The sequence below is a fragment of the Solanum verrucosum genome, unplaced genomic scaffold (genome assembly GCF_900185275.1).
Source record: "Solanum verrucosum unplaced genomic scaffold, falcon-dt-bn FXZP01000232.1, whole genome shotgun sequence".
Lineage (NCBI taxonomy): Eukaryota > Viridiplantae > Streptophyta > Magnoliopsida > Solanales > Solanaceae > Solanum > Solanum verrucosum.
In genome coordinates, this window is record NW_026020017.1 from 619,799 (window position 1) to 643,689 (window position 23,891).

Consider the following 23,891-nt stretch of genomic DNA (forward strand, 5'->3'; position numbering starts at 1 on the left):
GGTTCGCGGGATCCCCTAACAATTTTTTTTTTTTTTTAATTCTATCTGTTGGGCAACAGCTAGTGGGCCCCCCCAACGGATATTTTGACAGTGTTTTCCCCCAACCAACACCCCCTACCACCCCTACTTTTAATAATTTACTTTAAACCCTCAAGTTATTATAAATACACTTTAACCCACTTTTAATATTATAAATACCCCTCTATCCCTTATTATTTCTTACAAAATCATATATTCTCTCATCTATTTTTTATATTCTTTCAAGTCTCAACTCTCAATCTTAAGTCTCAAATCTCAATATTTTATTTCATTTAAGTCTCATATTATATCATAATACATATACTTCAATTCTAAGTTTTCATATTATATATCATAATATATATAATTCTCATATTTGCTATCAAATATTGGAGTTCCAAATTACAAGTTACAAGTTACAACAAACTACAAGCTTCAAGAATCGGTTATAACGTCTGCTATTAACACAGACGTTTGGTACATTCGTTTCATAATATTTATATTTTATTTTTCGTCATTAATTTTTGTGTTATTATTATTTTTATATTATACTTTACATATAATTAAATATGAGTTCTAACAAAAAAGATACCGGTAAAGGAAAAGAGAAGGAACCAAGTGACATTAGTAGATTATTTAATTTTACTAAAAAAAGTAGTAAGGAAAAAAATAAAGTAAATGTGGTGGTACTTCTAGAGTTAGATTTAATACAAATGATTCTACTTATGTTGATGATACTTCTTATGATATTGATTCAAATGCTCAACTCGATCATGAACTTTTACAACAAATTTATGGTGATATTAATCCTTATCTTGATGAAAATTCAGGTGAAGAAGTAGAAGTTGGTTCGGGAGAAGATGAATTAGAAGATACACCTACTAGTCTGGTGACAAATGTTCCAAATGAAACTACAAATTCAACGGAGCAAAATTCTGGACGCCCACCCCTTATACCTCCTACAAGGGAGAAGGTGAAGTATCAACGCCCTAAAACTTTTGTTGTGTGGCAATTTATGACTTTAGATAAGGAAAAATCTATTGCTATTTGTAATAAATGTAAGCAACCTTTTAAACATAAACAAGGTGGAGGTCAAGGTGGGACAGGGGGCTTAAATAGACATTTGTTATCTTGTGTGTCGATTCAATATAAAGAAGCTAAATCATTAGCCAATAGAAAAAAAGGAATTCCAGTTAATGATTTTGATAATAATGTTAATGAATCGGTAGAGGCTTCTAACATGGTTCAAGGAACATTAGATCCTTCTAACCCCGGTGGTCCACTAACACAACGTAAATATAATAAGGAAAGAGATCGTGAAAATTTAGCTAAAATGGTTTCTGTTTGTGGTTTACCTTATAGTTTTCCTTCACATCCCGGTTTTAGAGAATATATTCAACAAACTTATAATCCTAATTATAGAGGTTTTTCAAGAAATACTGTTAAATCTGATGTTTTTGTATATCAAGGTAAACATTGTCAATATCTTCGTTGTGTGTTTAGCATATTAGATTGTAGAGTGTCTATAACTTCGGACATGGGTCGTAGTGTTAATGGACGTGATTATTTAACTGTTACAGCACATTGGATTGATCATAACTGGAATTTGCAAAAAAGAATCTTAAGTTATAAAGAATGTGTAGAGAAAAAAACTGGTGCATATTTAGCTTCAAATATTTTGAGTGTTATAGATTATTACATGCTTATAGATAAAGTAATGTATGTCGCATTAGAGAATGCATCTAATAATGTAAACGCTGCTAGTATGTTAAAAACTAGATTATGTCCAATTGATGATAATTCTTTTCATGTTAGATGTGTTGCACATGTATTAAATTTAGTTGTACAAGATGGTATTTCATTATTTGAATGTGGTTGTATGAAAATTGAATATGCTGTTGCCTGGATTTTTTATGCTAATAGAGCTGCTAGAATTAGGGAATTTAATGAGCGTTGTATACTATGTGATTTGCCACCAAGAAAAATTCCAAGACATTAAAACAAGGTGGAATTCTTTTTACGAAATGCTTTCAGTTGCTTACGAATATAGAGGACCCATACAAATGGTGTTTAATGCTCATAATGCTGACCCATTAGACAGAATTTGTGAAGAAGATTGGGAAGAAAGTAATGAACTATTAGAATTTTTAAGACTTTGTTATGATGCAACAACCATGTTTTCTGGAATTTATTATCCTACTATTTCATCAGTATTAATAAATATTTGTGCTATTTCAATTCAATTTTCTAAATACAAAAAAATTGAAAAATTTAGAGTTGCAATTGAAGGTATGATTGAAAAATTTTAAAAATATTTTTTTCCTATTCCTCAAAATTTTTTAACTGCTACTTTACTTCATCCCGACTATAAATTACAAGGTGTGCAGGGACTTGTTGACACTTTTTATGATACCTTAACAATTTCACCAGAAATAAATTCAACTAGTCAACTGTGTAAGTGTAGCATAAAAGTAGAAGCAAAAATTTTGTATGAAAAATATAGAACTACAGGAAATACTCAAGAAGTTGGTCAAACTTCTAATCCTCAGAGTAAAGCTCGAATTTAAAGTTATATGCGAGATTTTCTTGGTCTTAATTCTACTAACCGTGATGATTTTGAAGAATATCTTTGTAAGCGTCTAAAGTTTCAATCCTGAAATACAGTAAATAGGAAAAGAAAAATAGCAAGCAAACAATAATATTTGTATTTGAATAAATGCGAAGGTTACAATCTTTATAAAATCTCTTAAAAGAAGATATGTAATCCCCTGATTCTTCTCTTCCACAGATGTTCTTGATTTGGCGGAATACTTGCGGCTCAATACTTGGAGCGAAGACTTCTTTGTATGCGGAAGACTTGCAGATCACCAATGAAGAGCAACTATGTATTTCTGTGTGTATGTATGTGTGTATCTCCCCCTTTTGGTCTTATGAAGACCTCTTTATATAGGCTTGAGCTAGGGCTTTAGGGGTATTTTGGTCCAAGCAATTTTGACCCCTAGGCCTGAAGAATATGAGTTGGGCTCATCTTGTCAAATTAATGGACTGGCCCAAATGTTATTTGAACTTGATTTAAGTCATATAATTCTGACATAAATATTGATTCGACTTTATTAACCAATAATTTGACTTGGTCAATGTATCATGAATTTAAGATTTAATCCAAATTTAGTATGGATTTATCAATAAAACTTCACTGTCTACAAATGCCCCCTGCTTCGAGGCTTGTTGGGGTGCTCGATTTATCGAACTTGTAAAGACAAGCCTTGAAGTATTTGTGAAGCAAAAAATTTTATTTTATTTTTCCTTCTTCGTAGTTGATCTTTCAAGAAACATTTGAAGCTTCATGAGAAATGATTATGCCGATATGTTGATGTCAACATTTACCGGAGTCTTCATGATAACATTCTCTAATTTGGAAGAGGTCATTTGACTTTCGGTTGTTTATCAACTCATTTTCGACTTGAAGTGTTTCGAGCTCATGAAGACTTATCGCATGACATTTCTTCATAGTTTGGTAATTTTATTTGGGTCATCAACTATAAAACGACCGCCAATTTGATGAGCAAGGATTGCGTCTACAAGCTTGACTTGGTGATACAGAGCTTGTGATTTCGACAAAAATTTTAGGCGCTGCTTTCTTTGGGGTTGAATGCCCTGCCAGTTTTTTTTACTGCCCATGTAGTTTCTGAGAAAACCTTACCATAATTTGGTTTCTATGAGATTTACATAACTCGACTTCTTTGGAAAATTTTCATAATTTGATTCTTATGAAAACTTGCCATAATTTGGTTTCTATGGAATTTCCATAATTTGATTCCCATGGAAAATTTCCATAATTTAATTCCTATGAAAACTTACCATAATTTCCATAATTTGTAGGAACTAAACTTTCCATCATTATAATTTTCCATAATTTGTAGGAATCAAATTGATGTCTCCATATTTTGAAATCTATATATACCCACATTCACCCGGTGTTTGTATATCGCATTGCCGCATCGTCAAGTTCAATTGAGACCTTCTCTCTCAACTTTGATTTTCGTCACCCTTTTTCAGCTCAGCGCGACTTTGGTAGGAAATTCATATCTCATTGTAGGGATATTGAAATCGTGATCCGTTTGATTTTCCAGAAATTAGACTCATAGAGCTACAATATATCCGAAAATCACGATCAGACAACTCTCGGATTTACTCAGGTGATTTTTTGAACTCAGACTAAAATTCTGATAAACTGAACGCATCAGCTTTTTGCGACTTCGCGGAAAAATTCATATCTGGACGTAGGAATAACGAAATCACAAGCGGTTTGCAGTGTTGGAAAGTAAATTCATAGGGCTACATCGTATACGAAAACCACTATTAGATTGCATCTGTGTTGATTCAGTTTTCTTTTTGAAATCAGCCTTTCATCAACCACAAAAATTTGAGGCTACCACCTTTATTTTGGATATGTTCATACGAAACTGAACTTTTTCTTTTGTTTAATTATTATTTTTTTGCAGATATTTGATAGAGAAATACGACTCCGATCCCGCAACATGATGCACTTCCGCGACCGAGATTCGCCGCATCCTCTTCTTGAAATAGTGGGCGACGACCAACAAAATCCGAATGCCAAAGTTCTACTTTTGGAAGTTCAACCTCCTGCTATCGGCGTCTTCTCCCTTGTTAGTGGAGCATATGATGAATCTCTTCTCCTTAAAGAATGGTCAAAAATGGATACCAAAGATGTTATGAGAAACTTCTCGAGCAAGGCTACTAGCATGAAAGTTCCTTCACTGAAATCCGCGATTCATGATGACGCAGCATCTTCTAAATCTTCTCATTCTGATGGAAGTTTCAGCAATTGGCGTGTTCCTTCTTCTAACTTTGGCAATGTTTGCTACACACCTGGCTACTGGGAATGGGTAGAGGACGTGCTGCCCCGCCACAAGGAGATTTTGGAGCTCATCAAGGTCTATGACGCTGTATATACTTCTTTGTTCACGTATGACTATGACGACAATGTACTCCATGCTTTTTGTGAACTTTGGCGCCAATCTACCAATACGCTTTCTACTTTCATTGGAGAGATGTCCATATCACTTTGGGACTTACAATCCATTGGAGGTCTCCCCGTACAAGGGCACTTTTATGACGAAGTCGTTCCCTCGGCGAAAGAATTGACACAGACGGATACTCAAAAAGAATTGTTTCTTCCCCAAAGTTGTCGATATTTGTTTTCAGCCTTCTACAGATTAGCGAAAGATGATCTCCAGGAGGTGTCCGTCCATGATTGGGTGAAGTTTTGGTTTAGAGGACCTAATAGATATGCCGAGCCTCCGCAAAAGGTGTCAAAGGTACGAGCCACAAAGCCAAGATTAAATCACAATCCTTCTGGACATATTGATTCGAACTTCCTACCGCGGACTGACGAGGAGAATGCCCCCTTTGTCGAGTTAGATGTGGAAGAATCACTTAGAGATGAGATTAACTTGGCAGCCTTTTTTGCTTGTTGGCTTTGCAAATTTGTTCTTCCGAATAAGAAAGTCAACCATGTGCGAGCTAGTGTTTTTAAAGTTGCAAGCTTGATGGCTCATGGAAAGAAATTCTCCTTAGCGGTCCCAGTTCTTGCAAGCATATATCGCGGCCTGAAAGAAATCTCTACTTCTTCAAACTTGAGTGTGGCAAATATAATTTTCCCCATACACTATGTATATGGTTGGCTTGGGGAATACTTTGGGACTCATCATCGTGCCAATCGTTCACATCGATCGATACCTCTTTGCAAAATTTCTGGCGAGAAGATGGCCAAGTGTTTTAATTTTACTGACGCCCAAAAGTTATTTCAACAGGATGATGCCCGTCGCCTCCATCATTTAGCAATGCTGCAAGGGAGGGATTTGCACCTTACTGATAATGGCAAGCTTTCAAATTCGTGGAACGAATATATCATAAGCCTTCGTTCAGGCTTTGTAACCCTTAGGCATGATTCAAATTTCATCGTGGAGTCCTACAGCCCTATCAGATTTAGTCGACAATTCGGTTTTTGTCAAGATGTTCCCGGAGATCTTGTGGAGCGTCCTTACGATGGTACACTATTAACATTGGTGCAACTTTGGAATTCTTCTTTTCGACTTAATACTTTTTCTAAAGTCATGATTCCAACGTGCCCATTAGAGGGTGCTCCTTTAATGACCCGCGAGTATGTAGACTGGTGGCCATCCCAAAGGATGAATACTTCCCAAGGAAACCTCCGCATCATTTTAAAGAAGACGAAGCAAGACTCTACATCCACTTCATCTAAAGGGGCTTCTGATCAATCAAAGGAAAAGTCACATCCTTCTTCCAAATCTCAAGTGAAGTCAAATGATACTCTGCAAGTCACTAAGACCTCATCCAAGTCTAAAACCTCGAAAGATGGGGATGTGCCTGCGAAATCAAAATTGAGGCGTCTCACATTAGCCTCAAAGGCGACTTCACCTTCTCCCGAAGTTGGCCATAATTCTTTTAGAACAAATGAACTTCATGTATCATCAGACAATGGTGATGACCAAACGTCAAACCTTGAGACGCCTTGTGATGAAATTTCTCATATGTACGTTTCACCGGATGGTGTTAGACGACCCAATGCATCTCCTAGTCCAACGGATCGTCACTGGAATCGTCCAAAAAGAAAGGCACAAGAACTAGATGATATTTGTTGTGGTGTTGATATTTTAGATACAATTGTCATTGATGATAACGACTTTGTTGATGAGGATTCGAATTCGGCATCATTGTTTGAATTGGCAAAACAAGTAAGCCCCCCCCCCCCCTCATTTTTTTTATTTTTATTTTTCAAAGTTTTGAATTTGATCATCTTTTTGTTCTTACTTTTTTTTTTTTTTTTTTTTTTTTTTTTAGTTGGACCTTCAAGAACTAAATGGTGGCGACCTTAACAATGGCGCGGTTGCAGATTTCATAGATCTTAATGGTCTTGATGCGGCTGCAAAAGATTTTCATTCTTCCATTAATGACATGATGCCTTCATTGGAAGTAGTTCCACCAAGAAAGTCACCTTCTAATGACGCGATTCCTTCATTGGAAGTAGCTCCGCCAAGAAAGTCACCAAGTAATGACGTGATGCCTTCATTGGAAGTAGTTCCACCAAGAAAGTCACCAAGTAGGCCGTTGCGACCTGGTGCTCCTACTTTTGAGCCACAAGAAACCATTTACCGCGCCAAATCAACCTTTGTTTCTGAGATGTGGGGCGCATTGTGTGGATGGATTACACAATTTTCCTTAGGTTCTTCAGATGGCTTTACAGAATTGGAGTCAAGTATCGCATCAACTCTTGAGGAGATTAGAAAGGTAAACATTATTGATGTTTCTTCTTTGGAGGATCATGTCGAGAATTTCTTCAAGTCGTACGCGGAGTATGATACTTTAAAATCATCAAAGATGACTAAAGAATCACATGAAAAGGCTCTCGCTGATGCACAACACCGTCTCGATGATGCAAAGATGGCACATGAAAAGTTGGATGGATCCATGGAGAAACTTCAAGCAACTCTAGCAGATGTGGAGAAAGACTTAAAAGCCTTGACTTACAAGAAAAAGAAAGTGACCGCGCTCATTAACAAATATCAAGAGAAGCTGTCCAAAAGTCAAGAGAATGTCACCATTACGGAGGGCGAGATTTATACCATTGAGGCAAATAATGTGATGTCTAACGATGAAGTTGAGAGACTAGCCAAGCTAAAAGGGGCGGTTGAGAAAAGTCGCCAAGAAATCATAAGCTTCAAACTTTTTCCGTAGTTAAATTTTTTATTTATTTGCTTAGGATTTTCTAATTCGCTCATTGTGGTGTAGTGGTTTTTTTTTTTTTTTTTTTTGAAGCAATAAAATAGTGACTTATATTTCAATAAGAATTTTCTCCTCTTGAATTTTGGTTGTTCTTTCCACGAGCCCCTTTTCCTTATTAAAAAAAAAAACTCCATAAGCTAGAGTTTATACGAGGATAGCAACAAAACGTTAACTTTTCAGCTTTGCGCACATGAGGTAGAAAATTCATAACGTGGAGTAGGAGCACCGGAATAATAAGCTTCTTTTTTTTTGTTGGAAAGACGACTTCGAGATATTCAATCCATATAAAAATCACGTCTATAGGATTTACGGATTAATACAGATTTATCTTCAAAGTCAGCTCAAAATCTGGGTGCTTGAATTTTCAGCTTTCTTCAGCTTTGCGCACATGTGGAAGAAAATTCATAATGTGGAGTAGGAGAGCCGGAATACTGAGCTTCTTTTTTTGTTGGAAAGATGACTTCGAGATCTTCAATCCATATAAAAATCACGTCCATAGGATTTACGGATTAATACAGATTTGTCTCCAAAGTCAGCTCGAAATCCGCGTGCTTGAATTTTCAGCTTTGCGTACATGTGGAAGAAAATTCATAACGTGGAGTAGGAGAGCCGGAATACTGAGCTTCTTTTTTTGTTGGAAAGGTGACTTCGAGGTCTTCAATCCATATAAAAATCACATCCATAGGATTTACGGATTAATACAGATTTGTCTCTAAAGCCTGCTCAAAATCCGCGTGCTTGAATTTTCATTTGAAAGAATTAGCATGATATTCACATGACTTTTTTTTTTTTTTTTTTTTTTTAATTCTTATGACTGAACCTAGAGTAATAATACTCTAAGCTGCCTACGTACCTCAGTGAAGAGGATCAAGTCATTACGTAGTTCAGAGAGTGAATTTTTTATTTTTTTTATTTTTTTTGTGGAGCCGTACACAGTTTATACTCTTGCGGGCCAAGAGTATGACGCCGCTTCAAGGATAGTACTTCTTCAAGAATTTTCCATTGATGGGACCAATCCGCAAGCCGTCTACATCCACAATTTTGTAAGCTCCGCTTGAATAGACTTCTTGAATGACATATGGTCCGTCCCATTTTGATGTGAACTTGCTTTTCGATTTATGAGATATGATAATTGGTCTTCTTACCGCAAGGACTTGATCACCGACTTGGAAAGACCTTAGGCGAACCTTTTTATTGAAAGCACGGGAAAGACGAGCTTGATAGCACTCAAGACTTTGTTGAGCTTCCAACCTTTTCTCATCGAGAGATTCTAACTCTTCAAGGCGCAGACAAGCATTTTCTTCTTCAGTAAGTCCCTCTTGGATGGCAAGCCTTAATAACGGTATTTGTCGTTCAAGTGGAAGGACTGCTTCAGTTCCAAAAACAAGAGAATAAGGAGTTGCTTGAGTCGGCGTGCGATGAGTCGTCCGGTATGCCCAAAGAGCTTCTTCCATTCTATCATGCCAATCCCTTTTAGATTTGGAGACGACCTTCTTTAACAAGTTGCACAAGGTCTTGTTAAATGCTTCAGCTAGTCCATTTGCAGCAGCATAATACATTGATGAATTACGTTGCTTGAAGCCAAAAAGGTCGCAGATCTTATCCATCAATTTATTGGTGAATGGCTTTCCATTATCTGTTAGTATATAACTAGGAATGCCAAAACGATAGATAATGTTCACCCTGATGAAGTTTGCAACATTTTCCTTCTTTACTTCTTTGAGGGCTACGGCCTCAGCCCATTTTGAGAAGTAATCTGTCGCAGCCAAGATGTACAAGTGACCACCAGAAGATTTAGGAAGTGGTCCAACCACGTCTAGCCCCCAAGCATCAAATGGCCAAGATGCAACAGTCGGATGTAATACATCAGGAGGTTGGTGCATAAAGTTTGCATGAAATTGGCATGCTTGACATCTTCGAGCATAGTCCAAGCAATCTTTTACCATTGTTGGCCAATAATACCCCATTCTTTTTATATGAAAGTGTAATCTGGGCCCAGATTGATGTGATCCACAAACTCCAGAATGTGCTTCTTGCATAGCTTGAATCGCTTCTTCTTCCCCCAAACAACGCAAGAGGACTCCCTCGAATGATCTTCGATATAGAGTATCTTTGTAGTAAAGAAACCTAGGAGCACGACGACGAATTTCGGTCTTTCTCTTTGGATCTTCTGGAAGTATATTATAACACAAGTAATCAATCAGAACATGTCTCCAATCAACTATCTTAGCTTGTGAGACAGCTACAAGATGTTCAAATTTGCTTTCTTCATCCACATCCGGTGGCACTATCCATTTTTGGCAGATAGTGATTTGCGCTTGATCAGGCAGAGTTAAAGTTGAAGCCAAAGCGGCTAAAGCATCAGCTTTTTTATTCTCCTTTCTTGGAACATGTTGAAGAGTTACATCTCCGAGCCATCTAATCAATTGTTGTGCATAGTCATGATAGAGACGCAATTCTGGCTTTTTGACTTCATAGCTACCCAACAATTGATTGATCACTAATTCAGAGTCTCCAAAAACTTGTAATTGCAATTGCTTCATATCAACCGCCATTTCAAGCCCAAGTATTAAGGCTTGATATTCTGCAATATTATTGGAGCAACATTGCGTTAAGGTGAAGGAATACGGCAAGATCTCCTCTCGAGAAGTGACAAATATCACCCCAGCGCCAGCCCCTTCGCGATGTGAGGCCCCATCAAAATACATCTTCCAAGGCGGTTGAACTTCAACAACCATTGCATCTTCATCAGGTAATTCATCATTGAGTTCCCAATCATCAGGTATCGGGTGGTCTGCTAAGAAGTCTGCCAATGCTTGCCCTTTCACAGCCTTTTGAGGAACATACACAATTTCAAATTGTTGAAACTGGAGATACCATCTTGCTAGTCGATCATTGAGGACAGGTTTCGACATCACAAATTTGATGGGGTTGGCTTTAGAAATAAGACGGACGACGTGAGCTTGAAAGTAGTGTTTCATCTTCTGAATTGAGAAGACTAAGGCCAAACATAGCTTTTCGATTGGCGAGTACTTCAACTCATTTGGTGTCATCATCCTACTCAAGTAGTAAAGGGAATTTTCTTTCCCTTTGCCATTCTCTTGGGCTAAGAGTGCTCCCACTGATCTTTCTTGAGCTGATATGTAAAGTATCAATGGCTTTCCAGGAACAGGAGCTGCTAAAACTGGTGGTTTTGTCAAGTAAGACTTGATGCTTTCAAAGGCATTACTACAAGCTTGGTCCCATTCAAAAAGAGTGCCCTTTTTCATAAGGCGGCTGAATGGTTGGCACTTTCCTGCTAGATTCGAGATGAATCTCCTAAGATATGCTAGCTTCCCTTGTAGACTCTTCAATTCATGAATGTTTCTTGGCTCTACCATCTTCAGAATTGCATCTACTTTTACTTGATCAATTTTTATTCCTCGATGTCGTACAATGAAGCCAAGGAATTTTCCAGAGGTAACTCCAAACGCATATTTCAAAGGATTCATTCTAAGTTGATACCTTCGTAGTAGATCAAACACCATCCTCAAGTCTTGCAAGTGATCACACTTTTTTCTTGATTTCACTACTAAATCATCAACATAACATTCAACATTTTTGTGAAGAATGTTATCAAAAATGTTTTGCATAGCTCTTTGGTATGTTGCTCCTGTGTTCTTCAAACCGAAAGGCATTACTTTGTAGCAATAAATGCCCTTAGGAGTGCGAAATGCGGTCAACTCTTCATCCTTTGGAGACATGCGGATCTGATTATAGCCGGATGAACCATCCATAAAAGACATCGCCTCATACCCAGTAGTGGCATCAATCATAAGCTCAGGGATAGGAAGTGGAAACTCATCTTTGGGGCATGCATTATTGAGATCCCTAAAGTCAACGCAAACTCGAATTTGCCCATTCTTCTTCCTCACGGGGACAATACTTGAAACCCATGTGGGTACTTAACTTCACGGATAAAGCCAGCCTCAATAAGCTTGTTAACTTCAGTTTCGATCACGGGAACCAATTCAGGCCTAAAACGCCGTTGAGCTTGCTTGATGGGACATGCACCGCTTTTCACAGCAAGATGATGGATTGCTACCTTCAGGTCTAATCCAGGCATTTCTTTGTAACTCCAGGCAAATACATCTTTATACTCTTTGAGTAAGTCAACGTAGGCCTTTTCCTCATCACTCGCCAGTGAAGCATTCACATAAGTGGGTTTTGGATCTTCATCAGTTCCAAGGTTGATTTCTTTCAATGCATTAACTGTCACCTTTACTCCATCTTCAAGTTCGGGTGGCGCATCTTTAGCATCTTCATCTTCTTGAGGTTCTCCATCATTGAAAGATATATGGTAACACCATGAAACATTCTCCAACTCTCCATCAATTTTAATTGGAGAAAAAATATGTCTTTCATCTTGTATAGTGACATGATATGAAGAGCCAACACTTTCTTCATCTTCATCACGTTGCTTGGTGTAGACCACAACATGCGACTTTGCCTTTAGTACTTCTCCACACGAGACCACAATGTTCGTATGCCGCCTCATTCTAGAAGGGATTAGACTTTGAAAGTCTTTAGGAGCATTTTGAGATTTTGGTAAAGCAGATGCTTGAATACTCTTGCTATTTCCCCAAATCTTGTTTTTCTTCCTCAATGGCCCTAACCTTTCAAATACAGAAATCCTCTTCGTTGAGCTTCCAAGTCGGTCAAAGACAGAAGGCTTTTTGTTAGAATTAGTAGACTCATCTTCCACAGTTATGTAGTTGTTGCTTACCCTTTTTATGGAGATGCGAATAGGTGGAGGTTGTTTGTAGCCCAACCCTTCACGTTGTTGCCTCATAGCAGGTTCAGATGGAAGCTTCCCCAATTTTGACGGTTCGTTTGGATTGAATCCAGCTTTTGCTAGTAGCCTGTAAGCATTAGGATCAAAACCTTCTTCTGTACGCTTCATTGGGAGTGCTTCATATAGGGGTGACTTAGGGGCCACAAATTTTCCGTGAAGTAATGACTTAGGAGCCACAGACTTCCCAAGTAATTTTGTGGATGACTTCACCATATCAATTCGCCTTACAGGAAGGGTCAACCCTTCCAGCGCATTTTCTCGTAATTCGAGAGAGTGTCCTTTGTCCTCCTTTGCCTTTGGGACATAACGAAAAATGGGTGTGACCTTTTTACTTGAAAAGGCACCAATCACGTTAGGCATCTTGTTTGGATTGCCAAGCTTTGAATCTTCCTTGTTTGCGACTTTTGCCTTATCGACCGCTACCTTAGCCATATTGTTAGGGAATCCGACATCTCTGGATGCAATGGCATCGACTTTTATGGAATATTTCTTCAAGTAAAACTTTGCGTCAGCAAAGTGAGCTTCAGCTTCAGTGAATGGATTATCATCCGCAATAACCCTTTTTGCAACTCCATCCTCATAATACTTCAAACATTGGTGGTAGGTAGATGGGATTACTTTGTTCTCATGTACCCACGGCCTACCAAGCAAGATGTTATATGAAGTCTTTGCATCAATTACATGTAACCACACACTTGATTGCAACTCTCCGATGGTAAGGTCTATTTTGACGGTCCCTATAGACCTTTGTCCTCCTTGATTGAATCCTTGGATCATCAAACGACTATCAGTAAGATCTGTTGTTGATATTCCAAGTTCTTTCATTGTGCGAATTGGAAGGATGTTGATTCCAGATCCTCCATCGACAAGGATTCTATTCACCCTTTTCTCACGTGCAAAACCAACCATGAATAAAGGGCGATTATGAAATGTGTCACCAAGCAGAAGATCATCGTCAGAGAATGTGATTTTGGCCATACATGCATTTTCGACTCCAGGAGATGACTGTGGATCATCTTTTGGTGATGGACATGATGGATTTTCAACTTCAGGAGACAGCTTTGGAGCATCTTTTGGTGATGGACATGATGGAGTTTCATCTTTCGCTTCTTTTTCATCGACATTACAACATAGAGCTTTTGTGCCATCACATGTGAACTTGGTGTAACACCAATTTGGCAAATATTCTCCTAATGTAACGGGTCTCCGCAACTCTTGGTAGTGGTGCACCTTTATTTCCTTCTTCTTTGAATACACGATCAAAGTTTTGGTTTTGGGTCTCCTTACCATCTTTTCCCTGACGTGTTGCTTTGTTGACTCCTTATACGAACTCACTTTTCTGCGTCTACGGCGAGTCACAAGAGTCCAACCCCAATCATCAAAATCATCTACTAGGTCTTCATCTTGTCTTGTTGATCCCTCTCCTACAAAGGCCATATCACTTAGTATAGGAAGAGATAACAAATTATTTACTTCAATGGGCTCGAAGTCTCCAAACTTAATCATTCTTGTCTGATTGGTGTTTGGAATGTCTTGCTCCATATTTCCTTCAACAAAATTGCAGGTAATGACCGAATTGGGTAAGTCAGAAGTGACACTGACTTGGTTTGAACTCAATTTCTCATCTTCAAGTTCAATCTTCCCTTCGCGAGCTAAGTCCATGATTTTATCCTTGAAGACGAAGCATTTCTCAATAGGGTGTCCAACCAGCCGGTGATATTTGCAATATTTTGGATCATCACTCCTCCCTGCTTCATCTGGTCGTTTCATCTCTGGTAACTCAAAAAGTTTCATCTCAACGAGTTCATCAAAGATTGCGGAAACATCTGAGTCAAGAAATGGGTAGTCCTTCCGCTGCATTTCCTTCAAGGTGAGCTTTTGATTTGTCCTTCCTTCAAAAGAATTCGCTTTTGCGCTCTGCGTATTGCCCACCCTTGTGGTGAATTTCACATGAGAGGCATTGACGTTCATGGATTCTTTGTTTTCAGTCTTTGGCAAATATTTTCCCACTTTCTTGAATTCTTGCCTTTCTTTGACTTTGCGGAGTTCGTGGACAGGTGGTGCTTCAGTTCCGACCGATGACATGCTCAACTCCATATCATGAGCGCGAGTGGCCAACTCTTCAAAAGTTTTAGGCTTTATACCTTGCAAAATATAACGGAGACCCCAATGCATACCTTGAATGCACATCTCTATGCCCGAAGCTTCACTAAGTCTATCTTTACAGTTTAGACTTGCATGCCTCCATCGGTTGATGAAGTCAAAGACTGGTTCTTCATTTCGCTAGCGTGTGTTTGTAAGTTCCACCATGCTTACAGTACGTCTTGTGCTATAGAAGCGGTTGAGAAATTCTTGCTCCATTTGTTCCCAATTATCAATGGAACCCGACTCAAGGTCCGTGTACCAATCAAAAGCATTGCCCTTAAGGGAGCGGACAAATTGTTTGACGAGGTAATCGCCGTATGTTCCAGCATTGTTGCAGGTTTCAATGAAGTGCGCCACATGTTGCTTTGGGCTTCCCTTACCATCGAACTGTTGAAACTTTGGAGGTTGATAACCGACAGGCATTTTCAAACTATCAATCCTTGCAGTGTATGGCCTTGCATATGTCAAGGAGAATTTTGTAGCAACCTCGTACTTGTCTTTAATGGTACCCATGATGAACTCCCTGATTTGGTTGATCGGGATCGTTCCTTCCGAAGAAACTTGGATCTCTTTAGCATATTCAACATGCTTTGTGGGGCGATCGACTGTCTCTTGGACTTGCGGACGTTTTCCAGGTGCGTGGCTTGATTCTTCATCCATCATGCCCTCCACCCTATCAGTTAGCTTAACAATTCGAGCATCTTGATCTTGAATATACTTGGTCAAGCCTTCAATAGTTTTTGTCAAGCTCACAAGTTGTTCTTCTACGGATGAAGCGTTAGTCACCATTGCGTGCATTACCATAGTAGGTGGCGGAGAGTAGCGTTGATTTTCCTTAACATGAGATGCAAACATGTTATATGGGGTAGATCCCGTGCTTAAGACATCATTGTCAGCCGAAGCGATGCACTTCTCGTATGTAGATGGGCTCAATGGGGCAAGAGCCCTTTCGACCATTTCGGCGATGTTTTCCTTTGCAGCTTTTGCAGGAGACTTCACATGTTTTGGAGACAAACCAAAGACAGTAGCAGATTCGGACGGCACTCGTGAGGCTTGTTGTCCCAGCAATTTGGCTTGGTTCCTTGTGATAGGTCCCATGCTTCCCGCAGTAACATCGAGGATGTTTTCGACATCGACGCCGAACTTGGATCCATCAGTTTTTGCAGATACAGATGCGAATACAGATGCAGATGCGGATTTCGATGCCGATGCAGATTTCGATGCAGATGGAGATTTTGATCCAGATGCGAATACGGATGTAGATCTAGATTTGGATGCAAATACGGATTTCGAGTTGATCTTCTTGCAAGTCATCTCGGTGTTTTTGAACTTTGGTTGTCTTGAAGAGAAGAGATGAGAGGTAAAGATTGTCCCACTGGGCGTGCCAATTTGTAAGCGTCTAAAGTTTCAATCCTGAAATACAGTAAATAGGAAAAGAAAAATAGCAAGCAAACAATAATATTTGTATTTGAATAAATGCGAAGGTTACAATCTTTATAAAATCTCTTAAAAGAAGATATGTAATCCCCTGATTCTTCTCTTCCACAGATGTTCTTGATTTGGCGGAATACTTGCGGCTCAATACTTGGAGCGAAGACTTCTTTGTATGCGGAAGACTTGCAGATCACCAATGAAGAGCAACTATGTATTTCTGTGTGTATGTATGTGTGTATCTCCCCCTTTTGGTCTTATGAAGACCTCTTTATATAGGCTTGAGCTAGGGCTTTAGGGGTATTTTGGTCCAAGCAATTTTGACCCCTAGGCCTGAAGAATATGAGTTGGGCTCATCTTGTCAAATTAATGGACTGGCCCAAATGTTATTTGAACTTGATTTAAGTCATATAATTCTGACATAAATATTAATTCGACTTTATTAACCAATAATTTGACTTGGTCAATGTATCATGAATTTAAGATTTAATCCAAATTTAGTATGGATTTATCAATAAAATTTCACTGTCTACAATCTTAATCAATCTTTAGAAACAGTGGAAGACGAAGATGGCAATGAAGATTTATTAGCATGGTGGAGGAGGCGGAGCGTTGCATTTCCAATTTTAAGCAAAATGGTTCGTGATGCTCTAGCTATTCAAGCTTCATCAGATGCATCAGAGGTTGCTTTTAGTGCGGCAAGGTTTCAACTTGGCGATCATAGACATTCATTGGCGGAAGACAGTTTGGAAATATCAGTTTTATTTAGAGATTGGGTCAACGCCGAAAGGAGAAATGATAATTTGCCAAAGTTAAGTTCCAAACAAGAAGTTTGGATTAATGCGGTACTTGGATCTAGTGATGATGAATTAGAGTCACAAGAGTTTCTAGCAAGTTTGCCAACACCGAAGGATGTTACCGTCGATATGATGCGACAATTAGAATTGAATTTTAAAGGAAAATACAAATATTAGATTACATCCGAGAACTAATTGAAACAGAACCCTTCCTAGAAGGTGGCTGCGTAAATTAGTTACTCATCTAATATTTGTAACAAATATTAGTTGTACATATGAGAACTTATTGAAACAGAACCCTTCCTAGAAGGTGGCTGCGTAGATTAGTTACTCCACTAATATTTGTAAACTGTAACTTCTAAGTTCTAAGTTGCAATTAGATTTTATTGAATAAATTTGAAGGCTTTATTAAGTCTTTTTTATATAACTATTGTCTTGAATTTTAATTTTAATATATTCATACATATTTACATATATACTAATTTGTTTGAAAATAGTTGAACATAATAAAAAGAGAACTAGCTATTACAAAATTTTATAATAAGGAACAAATGTTAAAAAAATGGAACTTTAATACATCAACTAACACCTAGATTATTAAAAAAAAAAAAAAAAAAGGAAAATTCAAAGTATTGCACATAACGTCCTTCTTTTTTGGGGCCTTTTCTTCATTTAAAAATCAAAATTTCAAGTTTAAATTACTTTAAAATATTTAAAAGACAAATTTGAACTTCTCAAATTTGTAATTTCAAAATTGAAAATTGAAAATTGAAAATTGAAAATTGAAAATTGAAGTTTGAAATTTGAAAGTTGAATTTGAAATTTGAAATTTGAAAGTTGAATTTGAAATTTGAAATTTGAAATTTGAAATTTGAAATTTGAATTTTGAAATTGAAATTTGAAGTTTGAAATTGAAATTTGAATTTTGAAATTTGAAAACTTAAGCATTATTTATTAGCTAAAAATGTTATTGAAAAAAAATCAAATAAACTAAAAATGTTATTCAATAACATATAATTTCAATACAAATAAATAAGTATATAAAAAATAAAAAATCCCCCGTCCCGTCCCGTCCCGTCCCGTCCCCCCAAAACCCGTCCCATCCCGTATATATAGTGGGACGGGATGGGACTTATTTTTGTCCCCCCAATCCCGGTCCCGGCCAAATCCCCCCAGAACCGTCCCCCGTCCCGTCCCGTCCCCCTTCGTCCCCTCCCCCAGTCCCCGTCCCCTTGCCAGCCTTACTTCTACCTTTCCTTCCTTTCTCCACAATTTTTAAACTCTAATCTTCTTCATATATTTCTGTCCGATTTGATGATTTTTTTTAATTGATCATCCTTTCTTTGGTCTTCAACATTTATTCCTATCAAACTCAATGTCTCTTGTTTATCAAATGTTATTACTTGAGAGAATGATGTTGTAACATCATACTTGAAAAATGAAATACACATATAAGGCGATAAAAACAACATGCAAAAACTTTTGTTTAATTTTTATTATGATTTGATTATTGTAAAAGTTTTTTTTCTTTAATATAACGTGGTTTCGACACTTTTTTTCATAAGCTTTCACTAGTTGAGATAATTTTATTTTTTTACTTTTTTTGTTTAGATTTGATCTTTTGTTTTAGTTTTGAAACTTTTATTTTTGCAAAATACCTTTGATATGAACTTTACTCTCATGTTCGACAAGTATAGAGGTTGGTGAACAACAACAAATCATTCTTAAAATCTGTTGTTCATCCTATATTCCTAAGATACTTAGAACAAAAACTTTGAAGAACTTGATAACAAACAGCAAAGTTTAAAGATCATTTTCAAAACTAGAAAATTAAAACCAGTAGAGAAAATAGAATCAAAAACAGATTAGAAACAATAAACAAAATATTTTTCTTTAAAAAAAAAATCGGGTCCACTGAATGCACAGCGTCCCCTTAAGGAAATTATTCCCCTCAAGTACCCGAGGTTAATGGAATATATCCTCCCAGGATAGAACGATCTTACTCACTGGAGTATCGGTACCTAAAACCACGGTGTCAGCGAATCACTCAACGACAGTAAAGTACACTTAGAATACTAGATTTAGTAGTAGTAGAAGAAGTCCAGATAAATTCGTTCAACTAAAATGAGAGAAAATCCCTCAATTTATAGAAAACAAAGAGTAGTGTGAAAATGTTCTTATTGTGCCTTACCGGAAATGTCACAACCCTTTGGAAAAGTCACAATCTTTCGGAAAGGTCACAACCTTTCATATAAGTCACAATTTTTCATCAAAGTCACAACTTTTCATAAAAGTCACAACTCTTCATAAAAGTAGCAAATACTCTTCATTTTCCATTCACACCTTTTAAAATCCAACAATCCCCGCATGAATGGGGAATGACTCCAAGACAAAGAAATGGACAAGTGTGTACTTTACAAGCAAGAATTAATTGCATCTAGATAAGTAGTTGTCCCTTTGAACTTTCCGTAGTGAACATATGTCGGATATACTCGGTCAATTGTTAGATTTGATATCTTTGAACCGTCAAACTTTGGTGTATACCTAGACAATCATATGTCACACAATCAACCCTTTACCGTTTATGGTTCTTACGGTTGTGTTCGTTTCAGCCATGAACACCTCATGGTTTCATGAGTGTATAAAGAGATGGGCTTTTGAAAATCATCCCCTTGAAGCGGCTTACACTTCACACTCACATAATTGATTTCTAACTGTGTTATCGCGTAGATACACTATTTGGTCAAATCTGCCAAACTTAGTAAATCATTAAAAACATTAAGCTTTATTAACTCATTAACAAGCCTTAATGTTGTATCCTTGTTCTTGAGCATTGTCTTCATCATGAGAATGGATTGAGTTGGTTGACAATGTCGAACCGTCAGTCACAACTTTGTTTTCTCCTTGAACCTAGCTCTTGGGATCTCCAGTCTGCTAGGTAGAGTTACCATCATGATGACTTGTCCTAAGTCGTAAACCCATTCCCTTAGATTATCTTTCAACTTTTTATCTAGTTAGGCCTTTTTGTAAGTGGATCCGACACAGTATCCTTTGACTTTACATAGTCAATTATGATAATTCCACTAGAGAGTAGTTTTCTAACAGTATTATGTCTATATCTTATATGACGAGACTTTCCGTTATACATCATGCTCTATGCCCTACCTATTGCATCTTGCCTATCAAAGTGTATGCATACTAATGCCAAAGGTTTGGGCCAAAGAAAATATCTATCAAGAAATTCAAGAGTCTTTCAACTTATTCACCGACCTTATCTAGAGCACCTAGCTTATAGATCATTGTAGAGCTAGCGAAATATGTATTTTTGAAAGATTTCCAAGAGACTGATCCTCCACCAAGAGTAAATACATATCCACTCATGGATTTTACTTCATTTGATATCGGTGATCCAATTCGCATCACTATATCCTTTCAATACTACTGGATATTGTTATAATGCAAGACATAGTTTTGAGTATGTTTTAAATACCCCAAAATCTTTTTGATTGTCATCCAATGAGTTCGATTGGGATCACTCGTGAACCGACTCAATTCATTAATAGTGCATGCTATATATGATCGGGCACACTTCGTCATCATACTTCCCAATACTCTAGCACAATCCAATTGTGAGTAACTTTCATCTTCACTCTTTTGAAATTCAAAGCTCACATTTATTGAGTCGGCTAGGTAGAGTTACCATCATGATGACTTGTTCTAAGCCGTAAACTCATTCCCTTAGATGATCTTTCAACTTTCTCTCTAGTTAGGCATTTTTGTAAGTGGATCTGACACATTATCCTTTGACTTTACATAGTCTATTGTGATCATTCCACTAGAGAGTAGTTTTCTAACGATATTATGTCTATGTCTTATATGACGAGACTTTCCGTTATACATCATGCTCCATGCCCTACCTATTGCATCTTGACTATCAAAGTGTATGCATACTAATGCCAAAGGTTTGGGCCAAAAAGAATATCTATCAAGAAATTTCGGAGTCTTTCAACTTATTCACCGGCCTTATCTAGAGCACCTAGCTCATAGATCATTGTAGAGTTAGCGATACATGTAACATCCGACAATTTGAAATAGCTAAGAAGAGGCTTGGAATTTGAAATTTTTCATTTTTTTGGAAAGAATCTAAAAATCTGGAAAATTGGCTAAGTGTGGAAATCAGTGAGTTTTTGGCCAACTTTGAGCAGTCATAACTTCCAGCTCAGGATGATTTAGGAGTAGTTCCAGTTATGGTTGTGAAGCTTGTGGAATGATCTTTCCAACGCCGCTGAGTTTGCTCAATTCCGAGTTTGTATGCGCGAGTTATGCCTTTTAGAAGTTGAGCAGTTGGCAGGGAAATCTGTCCGAAAAATTAAGGGCATTTTGGTCTTTTCCCTAGCCATCTCTTTTGGGATTATATTGTTGTATAGGGCTGATCTTTGGATCATTTTATCCCATTTTAAAAGAGTAAAAGCTAGGGCTTGAGAAGAAGAAGAGAAGAAGAAGAGAAGAAGGAGAAGAAGAAGAGGAGAAAGAGGAGCTCAACAAGTTTCCGTCAAAGATCAACGGGGATTTTCGTCGGGGGTGATCCCTTTCAAGGTATGTGAGTTCTTTGTGTGGGTTGATCCTTTCCCCCACACACCAAGCTCATTTTATGATTTGGGAAAAGATTAGAATTGTTGTTGAAGTTCTTGTTGGTTGTGGGACATGATTTGGTTGTGCTCTTGAGTTGAAATCTATTGTATATTGAGGGATTTTGTGATCCCTAATGGTTGGGATTGGAACCCTTGAAGTTAGGGTGGTTTAGAGTTGAAGAAAAGAGGGAGAAAAGTCGAGTTTTCTGGGCAAGGGATCGGCGCGTCGCGCCTGCCAGCGCGCCCCAAGAGGGGCTCTGAGGTTTTCCCCTTGGGGCGCCGCGCCTCTCAGAGCGCCAGCAGGTGACCTCTGACCTTCGAGGGCTGGCGCTCCGCGCCTTGCAGAGCGCCAAGGATGCCATGTTCCCTCTTTCTTTCCATGCATTCTCATGCATGTTCCTAGGTGTTATACCTATTTCCCTAGTTGTTTCCAACACCCCAAAGTGTTTCTAAACATCCCGAACTCATCCAAATACGTGTGATCATATACCTTGAATCCATAGTTCCATTCAAGGCAAGTTAGTATCAAGTTAAAGAGAAGTTAGAGTCAAGTCAAGCCATGTTAAGAAGTAAGTTCAAGCAAGTCCTCCAAGCTTTTCAAGAGTTTTCATTGAACGTTTTAACTTCATTTTTAGACTCAAGTTTCAAGTCAAGCAAAGAGCTTAGAGTTTCAAGTTAAGTAAAGAGTCTCAAGACTCAAGTTAAGTCAAGAGTGTAAGTTGAGTTCATTTCTCAAAAGCTATTAGGGAACTATGTATTCCCAAAGAAGTTTCTAAATGTTTTTACATTTGATTACGTAAGAAAGGAACTATGATTCCAAAAGAGCCTTAGGGCTAGTTTTCAAGAAAAAGGAACATCGTTTCCAAGTGAGCCTTTGGGCTAGATTTTGAGTAATTATCTCATTTAAAGAAAGATGTGTTTAAAACACTTATGAGCTAAAAGCATTTTGGGAGTAGTATCGAGCACCGATTTGGGGACGCGAGTTCATATTAAACTCAACTCTCCATAAGAACCATGTAGCTAACATGGGAGTTAACGGGTCATACTTTTTAGATGAACCCGTAAAGTTAAGCTAGTGGATCCACTTAGTAAAGCTAGCTTCCTATATCAAGACCAGGTATAGGATGGTCCTCAGGCAACGTGAGGTAAAACGTTGTATCATTAGCTTCCTATATCACGGCAAGGTATAGGATGGTCCTCAGGCAACGTGAGGTAAAACGTTGTATCACCACTCATATTCATAGTGGTGGTTTGTCGGTTAGAGAAGCTCCCACAGTAGAAAGAGCATGGTTCCTCGAGGGTTCTGCTTAGTATGGATGGGGGTATGGGACTTCATTCATACATTGCACAAGTAGACCTTGAGAGGAAACATGGTATTTTCATGATATTATAAATATGATTTTTACGTCATGTTTTAAGAGTTTTACAAGCTTTATATATTGCATGTGTCTTATTGCTTTATATATTAAGTTCAGTTATTCATGAGTTGAATAGAGCCAAGGTAAGTGTTCTCTTGTACTCTTTTCAAGCTTAAGTTGTGGTTTAGCTTTCCAGCTCGCATACTCGTACATTCAATGTACTGATGCCAGTTGGCCTGCATCTTATGACAATGCAGACATAGGTACCCCAGATCAGCATCCTGCACGTCGTTGATCCAGCTGAGCACTCCAGAGTCAGTAGTGAGCCTCCTTGCTTTCCGGAGGACTCAGACATTTTATTTCTTTTAGTTTTGTGTTATTAGGATGTTGCGGGGTCTGTCCCAACATCCATCTCAGTATGTTAGAGGCTTCATAGACAGTCAGTCAGTTAGTATTGAGTCTCTCATCTATGTTTATATGTAAATATTCTATTTTGAGGCTCGAGCTGCCTTTTGGCATGTTATGCATCAGTTGGTTGTTTTATAACCTTTCATTGCATTGAGTTGTACTGTTGAGTTAAGTTTCCGCTGAGTTAAGAAAGCCAGACCAAGGGTTCGCCTGGGGCCAGCAATGGTCTCCGGGTGCCGGTCCCGCCCAGGGTGTAGGCTCGGGGCGTGACAATACATGTCTTTTTAGAGGATTTCCAAGAGACTGCTCCTCCACCAAGAGTAAATACATATCCACTCGTGGATTTTACTTCATTTGATCACAGTGATCCAATTCGCATCACTATATCCTTTCAATACTGTTGGATATTGTTATAATGCAAGACATAATTTTGAGTATG

General features: G+C 38.0%; 2 protein-coding genes across 2 annotated transcripts in view; one reads left to right on the plus strand and one right to left on the minus strand.

Annotated features, from left to right (window-relative positions):
- The first annotated feature begins 1,014 nt into the window (after positions 1-1,014).
- LOC125820985 (uncharacterized) overlaps positions 1,015-23,891 on the plus strand; it is a 61,495-nt gene continuing 38,618 nt past the window's right edge. The window contains exon 1 of the mRNA XM_049500416.1: positions 1,015-1,025. The gene's annotated coding sequence lies outside the window, so the exon portion shown is untranslated. The remainder of the gene's footprint in view (positions 1,026-23,891) is intronic.
- On the minus strand, positions 8,820-11,663 carry LOC125821006 (uncharacterized). The gene has a single exon (XM_049500436.1). The coding sequence runs from the start codon at positions 11,661-11,663 to the stop codon at positions 8,820-8,822; it is 2,844 nt and encodes a 947-aa protein (XP_049356393.1).